The 9,288-nt window shown below is 44.3% G+C and overlaps 1 protein-coding gene across 1 annotated transcript in view; it reads left to right on the top strand.

The window, feature by feature from the left end:
* The first annotated feature begins 234 nt into the window (after nt 1-234).
* ETF1 (eukaryotic translation termination factor 1) overlaps nt 235-9,288 on the top strand; it is a 74,548-nt gene continuing 65,494 nt past the window's right edge. The window contains exons 1-2 of the mRNA XM_033926864.1: nt 235-458; nt 548-640. Coding sequence (XP_033782755.1) covers nt 555-640 — 86 coding nt within the window. The 5' untranslated portion in view covers nt 235-458; nt 548-554. The remainder of the gene's footprint in view (nt 459-547; nt 641-9,288) is intronic.

The following is a 9,288-nucleotide window of genomic DNA, read 5'->3' as shown; positions in this document are numbered from 1 at the left end:
TACCGTTTTGCTGCACCCAAATTCTGAAGCCCTAGGTTCACCCAGTGGAAGCTGCGTTCCATTTTCCCAAACTTCCTCATTCAACAGCTCCCAGAAGCAGTTGCAACCTCCATCGGGTTGTAAAGAAGAGAACTGCGGGTCTGACGTCACGGGGCCGAAACTACACCTCCCACAAGCCCTTTGTGCGGAAATGGTCGCGACTCAGCAACACGCTCCAACCGCCAGCCGCCTTAGTTCGCCGCACTGAGCCAACCCGAGAGCAGGATAGTGTGGGGCGGAAGTGAGGTCAGCGCCTGCTTCCTCCCCCCCCCCTCCCCATGTGAAGCGCGAGGGATTGCAACACATGCAGCTGGGAAAGAAGAAGCCGGTTTTCTACGTCAGAGGCGCGAGCCCCAGTGCGAGGAGAGGCCGGAGGAGCGCGAGCGGAGTGCGCGAGACAGGCGGGCCGCGGGGCTAAGGTGAGCGGCTGGCCGCTGGGGAGGGGGTAGGGCGTGCGGGGGCTGTGGCGGGAGCCGAACTAACGCTTTCTCTCTCTCTCTCTCCTCAGCAAGAAGATGGCGGACGACCCGAGCGCTGCCGACAGGAACGTGGAGATCTGGAAGATTAAGAAGCTGATTAAGAGCTTGGAAGCTGCGCGAGGGTGAGGCCCGCCTGTCTCTCGTTTTAGCCAACCTTTTGCACTAGCCAGAAAGCCGACTAGGGATGCGCTGCTTTGCCTCAACGCCTTCGGTGCCATCCCCTGGCCTGGCTTCTTCTAGGGCTCCTCAAAGTGCTCGACCAAGGCTGGCAGTTGAAATGCGTGGGGCAGGTGTTGGAAGGCCGGCTCCTTCCTTTTGCAGACGCCATGAAGATAAAACTGGGGCTTTCCTGTGGTTTTGCATCAGAAAACCAGGGCTGGCTTAGCATTTTAGCTCTTGGTATTTAAAACAGGCTCTATTTCGGTAATGGAGATCTCTGCAGGAACAATAAATCCAGCTATTATTGCTTATATACTTGAACTGATTCTGAGTAATGAATAATTACTTGGTCGAGGAGTTTATATTGTATGTAAGGGATTTTGCTAAAGTGCCAAAGTTCGGGTACTTTCTCTGTCCCTAGTCAGCTCACAATCTAAGTGTTATGTCTGTTTGAATTTGGAGTTTATAGGGAGAGAAACTAAACAGCTTCTAGGGCATTTAAGAAACTCTTCTGTTGGCTCTTGGAATTAAATGCTGTTGCAGAAACTGGCACAGGCCCTGTTCACTTAACTCCTTAATCCTCCAGTATAACAGAGGTGAAAAATGTTTCTTGAATGAAAACAGGCTATCAAACTTTGAGGAATTTTGTTGTCAGAAGAGCAGAAGTATTTATACAATTGTTAACCAGGTTTACTTGGGGAAGCCACTGCTTATCTCTGGGAAGTGAGCATCGGTGAAATAAGTTTGTGATGTCAGATCCGTCCAGGTGACCTGGATTGGCCCTCTTAGGCAGGATTCTAGCACATGTTATGAGATTCAGTAGATTTCACAAACCTCTAATAATGGTCTGCTTTGTTCCTTAAATATCACGCAGGGTTCCTAAGCATTATGCGGACCCTAGATGATTTAGAATTATTACTGACAGAGTACCTCAGAGGTATACACACCATGCTTCTTCTCCTGTAATAGATACCCTTATATATTAGTGATGGGGAACAAAGATTCCATCTTCTTAAAAATAGTGTAACTTGGGTATTGGAAGCTTTTTTGGTCAAGTTCTGAGTAGTACAATAGTGCCCGGCGCATTCAGGATATGCAAACCCATAATTCTTTGAAAATGCATACCCAAGGTGCAAATATTTTATAGCAGCAGGGGACCATTGTATAAAACAACAAAAGTAAACAGAAACTTTGCATGCTGGGTTCCTTTGCTCCTGTTAATAATTCTTAAAATTACTGTGATGGTTGCTTTTATAAGAATTAAAGTTAAGAATTCAGTTCTGCTGAAGTGCAGACAATGAGATTTTGGAGGTCTTGGCATTACCACACATAGCTGGGACTTTATTTGATATGAGCATGTATTTTAGGTTTAGGACAATAGCTGCTACCACATCTTAGTACCCAAAAATGCTAATTATGGGTAAACATATGCTATTATATCATATTTTTCGCTTCATAAGATGCACTTTTTTTCCACCCAAAAGTGGGTGGAAATCTCGGTATATCTTATGTAGCGAAGATACAAATTTTGTTAAACCCCCTCCCCCTCGTACCATTGTAAAACATGCTCACTGCACCACCTTTTTTAACCCGCTGTCGTTGTACCTTTTTTAACCTGGTGATCCAGCGTGTATCCCTCCCTCATCCTATTTCCCGGCTGCTTGATGGTGATCCAGCATGTATGCCTCATTCAGAAAGCAGTGTGGTGCCAAGCAGGAGAGCGTAAAGTTTGCTCCTGACGTCCGTGCTCCTGACCTGTGCGCCGCTGGCTGGGAAATAAGGAGGAGCCTGGCAGAGCGAAGGCTGCGCGCACCATCAAACAGCCCCGTGTATAAATCGGCTTGCTCTGCAGTGTGTGTGCTGCGGCAGGGAGGGAGGGAAGCCAGCTGGAGCTGATGGACCCACGAGCAAGGGGTGGATTGGCTGGAGCTGATGGACCCACGAGCAGGGGATGGGTGGGCAGAATTTAAAATGGTACGTGGGGGGGGGATGGGGGGGAGAGCTGATTGACTTGGTATATGTGCCCTGTACCTTGTCCCAGCCTACCACTAGAGGGGGGATAGGGTACAAGGCACACCATTTGGTTCAGAATTTTTTTTCTTGGTTTTTCCTCCTCTAGAGGTGTGTGCGTCTTATGGTCAGGTGCATCTTATAGAACAAAAAAATGTGGTAATTAACTGCTTAAAATGTACAAGTAGATAGAAAAATCTCTGGAATTTGTCCCTTTTAGTTTGTAATTCAAAGTAGCTGGTTGGTTCTAAGATAAACTTAAGTGAAACTTGCTCTGAAGGAGTATTGTCCCAGGAGAAGATGTGTGTGTGTGTGTGTTTGTTAATAATCTGCTGAACTGGTTGAAAGTAAATTGTCATGTTATGAACTTTAATTTATCTAAATGGATCACCGCGTCCTCCTTTTCTGCATCAAACACATAGTGGTAATAACTACCAACTTCTGTTATGGGCTGTTAAATCAATTTGGTCTCTAATTCTCTTCAAACAAAGCTATTAATGACCTATATCCATACCTTTTTTGTGACCTGACAGTGCTTTCCTTTCTGGACTTCCAGCACATATTGAAGCTAACCTGTATTGACTACATTACCATAAACCAACCTTTCTATGTACTTCTCAACAAGGCCTATCTATTATAACGAAACTCATCAGCCAGAGGCAACACATTGTGGTTTCTTTCAGTACACACCTAGTTTGGAGCTTAATTTTAGGTTATTTAAATCAAGGCAAATTAAAATTGGACACACAGGTCACTTCCATGCCTAAGTGAGGGATTTTGAGTTCAGCTCAACCTTTTTTTAGTAGTACTTAAGGCAAGTGATGACAGATAAAGACCTTCATGGTCCATCTAGTCTGCCCAACAAGGTGGCCAGAGCTGAGATCCATTCTGTGTAGGCCCCATTCACCCATGCTTAAATGCTGGATGTCAAGCCTCCACATGCCAACCATATTGGAAGCCAAACATGATGGAATCTTGGTTATAACCATGTATGTATTGCTGATATTTTCAAAACCAGTTAAGATGTCTTCTTTCCCTCTTCCCCCCTCTCCCACTGAGCTTCTTATTCATGAAGGGCTTATGGTCTACATGAAGTGACTTATCCAAGGTCCCCCAGTCACTGGTGCAACCTTCACAGTTTGAAAGCTGTCAGCAGCCACAGCATTCAGCAAGAGCAAGGCACTAGAATTCACCACCAGGCACTTTCCAAAGCTGCCATTGGCTTCATCTCTCCTCCTCTCTCTCCCTACCCACTCCTCGTGTCTTGTTGATGCTGATAAGATGTCTTGATTGCTGCAGTTGAAAAGAGCTCCTTCAGGGTATCAGTCTTCCTTTTGATGCGTCCTGCCCATGCATCACAAGTAAGTTGCATTAGGGGAGATGGAATGCATTGCAGAGAAGACTGAGGCAGCTGCCTTCAATCACATTGATCAAATCATCTTAGCAGCAGCAGGTTGTAAGGGGCTGGAGGGAAGGAGAGATGTTGCAGTCATGGGATGGGAGGGAGAGAAGAGGTGCTTGACCTGGTGAGGGAGATGTTACTGCTGCTCAGGGAGGAGAGAGGGAGATGCAGCTGGATGTGAAGAGGAGAGGATTAGATGCTGGACCAGGTGGTGGGGGGAAGAGAGACGGGGGATACTAGAGACCTAGCAGGGAACCATACTGAAGTATAGTGGGGAGAGAGACTCTGGCCCTAGGGTTGGGGTTTGGAAAGAGAGGAGAGGGTCAGGGAAACATGAAAAGGATTCTAGATGTGGAGGGAGAAAGAATAGGGACACCCAAGGGGCATTGCTGATGACAAAGGGGGGAGGAATGCAGGACAGAGTAAGATGGATATAAGAGTTGGATCAGGACAGAGAGGGCAGATGCTGAAACTGGATGAAGGATAAGAAACAGGAGATGTTGTATATGATGAATAAGGAGAGAGTGGTAGACATGATGAAAAAAGTGTCAAATGGATAGGCAACATTGCAAAGGGAGGACCTTTGGGAGGTTTGGTTAGGGAAGACTGAACATGTGACAGAACATGTGAAGTTATATTGGTTAAAACTGGAGGATCACATACGTTTATAGATTGTTAGTTTATTTATGTATGCATGGCCTGGCACCAGAAAGTTTGGGGATTATTCTGCTTTATGTCCCATTACCAAATCTGCATTCTGTCCATCGTGTAAATTTGCAGATACCGCCTAGGTATTTGAGGTTGAAGGTGTCAAGAACAAGCATTTTTTCTTGTATAGATCCCCGACAGCAAGGAAATTTATGTACCTTTCAGAAGTTATTGAAAAGACATTTATTTTGCAATATGAAATATGGGGACTGCTTGCTCTGTATCATTAGCATGGAATATTGCTACACCTTGGGTTTTGGCCAGGTACTAGTGACCTGGATTGGCCACAGTGAGAAAGGGCTACTGGGCTTGATGGACCATTGGTCTGACCCGGTAAGGCTATTCTTATGAGTAAGCGCTGGTTGCTGATTTATTGATGTTTTATCCATGTTTGGTGTGTGTACATGTGTTTTAAATACTGTGTATGTTCTTACTGTAAACCACTCTAAAAAGCAGTTTATAAATGTTTAAAAGAAAACAAAGACAAAGGAAAAAAAAACAAATGCAGAAGAGAGACACTGGGATCAAAGCAAATAGAAAACTAAAATAGTCAAGAAAATAATTTATTCTGACTTTATTAATTGGAATGTCAACTTTTGGAAATGCATATTCTCTGATATTTTGCATTTGTTTCAATTTCTCTAGTATTATATGCCGAGTCTGATTTCTTGAAGCTTCAAATTCAGGTTTTTTTGCCTTCATATATCTTATTATTGTTGTATTTGTAGTCATATGTGACCATAACTATGGTATTCTGCTAGCATGTAGTTTGTGTAGAGATCTTGTTGCAGTCCTGTTTGTCTTGGATTTTTTCACTAAGTAGTATATTGGTTTCCATCTGGTGTAATAATTTCTGTGCTGCTTTTTCATGCATTAAGTAGTAACTCGAGTCCTGGGAGTTAGTCCTATTATGGCAAGGGTCCTCAAACTACAGCCCGTGGGCCATTTACCCAGCCCCGCTCGAGAGTTTACAGCTCATGTTTCTAACCATTGCTGACCTGCTCTATTGTGGCTTTCTCACTATAGTGCGCTGCACTTCTCACTGCTCCTCACTGCGCACCGCCAGTAACCCCTTCACGTGAGCTGGATGGCTAGACATACAAGGCTCTTTAGCACACGCACAAAGTTACTGCGTGCAGTAGCTGAAAATCTACCGCCTCCTAAAAAGGAGGCGGTAGTGGCTAGCGCGCTTGGGAATTTAATGCGTGCTATTGTGCACATTAAGGTCTTAGCAAACCTTTGTAAAAGGAGCCCACAGTGCTTCCATACTGCATGACCCATCTGCTGAGTGCGTGGGCCGGTGTGCACAGTCCTTCTGCAACTATGAGGGTTTCTTGGAAGTTCGGTATGGCTGGCGGGAAACCTTTGGCATTAGTGAGTTGCCGGATATTTGGGCTACTTTATTGCAGGGGCTTGGCATTACTTCACTGACTGTTCCAAACTTCAGTATTCTGTTTTGGCTCTTTTTGTAAATCCAAACCTCATTCTGGTAAGTTTATGTTGGTTAAAATTATTCTTCAATTTAAATATTGTATTGTTCTTTCATGTTTTTTTGTGCGGGGTTTTGTACTACAAATCAGATATGTGCAGTGTGCATGGGAATTCGTTCATTTTAATTTTTCAAACTATAGTCTGGCCCCCAACAGTATGAGGGACCATGAACTGGCCTCATGTTTAAAAAGTTTGAGGACCCCTGTGTTATGGTATGGGATTTTGGTGTGTATTGTGCATGTTTTTTTATGTGTGTGTGTGTATAGTGTTTTTGCAGTAGAGGAATTGTATTGGCCCTATTGAGGTGACATGAAAACTTTAATATAGCTTTAGTTTGTCATATCAGACAGGGTTTTAAAGTTTAAATTATGACACACTACCTCTTTAGGGATCTTTAAATATAGTTGTTTTCATAGGTGTGTTTGCTGAGGGCAAGTTGGATTTATAAGAGAAGAGAAGGAGACTGGCTGCAGGTCTCTGGAGTTATAGGCATCATCTACAAATACTTTTTTTCAATTTGCTTTAATTCAATTGCCTAAAAGACCTATATATACTTGCTGAAGGAGGAGTAAACCAACAGTTAGTGCAGTGGTCTGAGAACCAGGAGAAATGGGTTTAGTTCCCATTGTAGCTCCTTCTGGGTAAGTCGCTTAACTCTCCATTGCCTCGGGTACAAAATAAGTACCTACATATAATATGTAAACTGTTTTGATTGTACCCACAGAAAAGCAGTATATCAAATACTGTATTTTTCGCTCCATAAGATGCACTTTTTTCCATTCAAAAGTGGGTGGAAATCTTGGTGCATTTTATAAAGTGAAGGTACAAATTTAGTTACCTTCCCCCCCGGACCATTGTAAAACCCACCCGCTGATGCACCACCTTTCTAAATGCACCCACCCGCTGCCGCTGCACCACCTTTTTTTTTTTTAACCCTCGTCCTTCCGTTGTTGCCGTTCCCTCCCCCCTCCCTTTTTTTTTACTTGGTGGTCCAGCGCCCTCGTCTTATTTCCCGGCCAGCAGCGAAACAGATCAACAGCACGGACGTCAGGAACAAGCTTTACACTCTCCCACTCGGCCCCACACTGCTTTCCGAATGGGTTTTTTTTCTTGTTTTCCTCTAAATTTAGGGTGCGTCTTATGGAGCGAAAAATACGGTAGCTAGATCTCAAGCAGTAGATTTCCCCAAGCCATCTCAATAGCTTATGGACTTCTCTTTTAGGAAATTATCCAAATCTTTAAACACTGCTAAGCTAACCAATTTAATTCCACAGTTTAATTACACGTGTGAAGAAATATTTTCTCTTATTTGTTTTAAATCTACTACTTAGTAGCTTCATCGCATGTCCCTTAGTCCTAGTATTTTTGGAAAGCTATCGCAAGCAATCAATGGGTGCTAGAGGTTATCGTAGATGGCTACAACTTTGCTACAACTGAAGCAGCGATCACAATATGATCCGCTTTGATCTGGACGCAGGGGAGAAACATCGGTCCAAAACTACAGCCAAGGCACTGAACTTCCGAAAAGGGAATTACGAAGGGCTGAGACTCATGGTAGGGAAGAAGATTAAGAAGAGGATAAGCACTGTCAAAACGCTAGAGCAAGCTTGGTCCCTTTTTAAGGACACAGCCACTGAGGCGCAAGATCTATATATACTGCGTATCAGCAAGGGATCAAAGAGGAAAAAGAACCAGCGTGGCTCACTGTAGAGGTGAAGGAAGCGATCAGAGACAAAAAAAAACTTCATTTAAGGAATGGAAAAGGTCAAAAACGGATGAAAACTGGAACAAGCACAAACAACATCAATGCAGGTGCCATAAGGCGGTAAAAGGGTCCAAAAGAGACTACGAGGAAAAAATAGCCAAGGAGGCGAAGAACTTCAAGCCATTCTTTCAATATATTAAGGGGAAAGGACCCGCAAAGGAAGTGGTGGGACCGATGGATGACCATGGAATAAAGGGAGCACTAAAGGAGGACAAAGCAATCGCTGACAAACTGAACACATTTTTTGCATCTTTATTTACCGAAGAAGATGTACACAGCATACCGGAACCCATCGGGCTATATGCTGGAAATGAAGACGGAAAGCTGACAGGATTGGCGGTCAATCTAGAGGAGGTATGTAGGCAGATTGATAGGCTTAAGAGCGATAAATCCCCGGGACCGGATGGCATCCATCCGAGGGTAATCAAGGAACTGAAAGGGACCATAGCTGAACTGCTTCAACTAACAGCCAATCTGTCGATCAAATCGGGAAAGATTCCAGAAGACTGGAAGGTGGTGAATGTTACACCAATCTTCAAGAAAGGTTTGAGGGGAGATCCGGGAACTACAGACCGGTGAGTCTGACCTCGGTACCGGAAAGATGGTAGAGTCGCTGATAAAGGACAGCATCATTTATCACCTTGACGGACATGGGCTGATGAGGATCAGTCAGCACGGTTTTAGCAAAGGCAGATCGTGTTTGACAAACTTGCTGCACTTCTTTGAGGGAATAAACGGACAGATAGGCAAGGACGATCCGGTCGACATTGTATATCTGGATTTTCAGAAGGTGTTCGACAAGATTCCGCATGAACAACTACTTCGGAAAATTGCAAGCCATGGAATTGAGGGTGAAATACTCACGTGGATTAAAAACTGGCTGGAGAATAGGAAACAGAGTGGGGGTAAATGGACAATACTCGGACTGGAAGAGCGTCACCAGTGGGGTGCCGCAGGGCTCGGTGCTTGGACCCGTGCTCTTTAACATCTTTATAAATGATCTGGACATAGGTACGACAAACGAGGTGATTAAATTTGTGGATGATACATAGTTATTCAGAGTAGTAAAGACGCAGGGGGATTGCGAAGATCTGCGAAGGTCCTAGACCTGTTGAGCCGCCGCGTGAGCGGACTGCTGGGCACGATGGACCTCGGGTCTGACTCAGTGGAGGCATTGCTTATATTCTTATATTATATACATAATCAAGCTCAAGGAATGGGCAGATGAGGTTCAA

The sequence above is a fragment of the Geotrypetes seraphini genome, chromosome 18, assembly GCF_902459505.1.
Source record: "Geotrypetes seraphini chromosome 18, aGeoSer1.1, whole genome shotgun sequence".
In the NCBI taxonomy this organism is placed as follows: Eukaryota; Metazoa; Chordata; class Amphibia; order Gymnophiona; family Dermophiidae; genus Geotrypetes; species Geotrypetes seraphini.
This window is presented reverse-complemented; position numbering and strand designations above follow the sequence as displayed.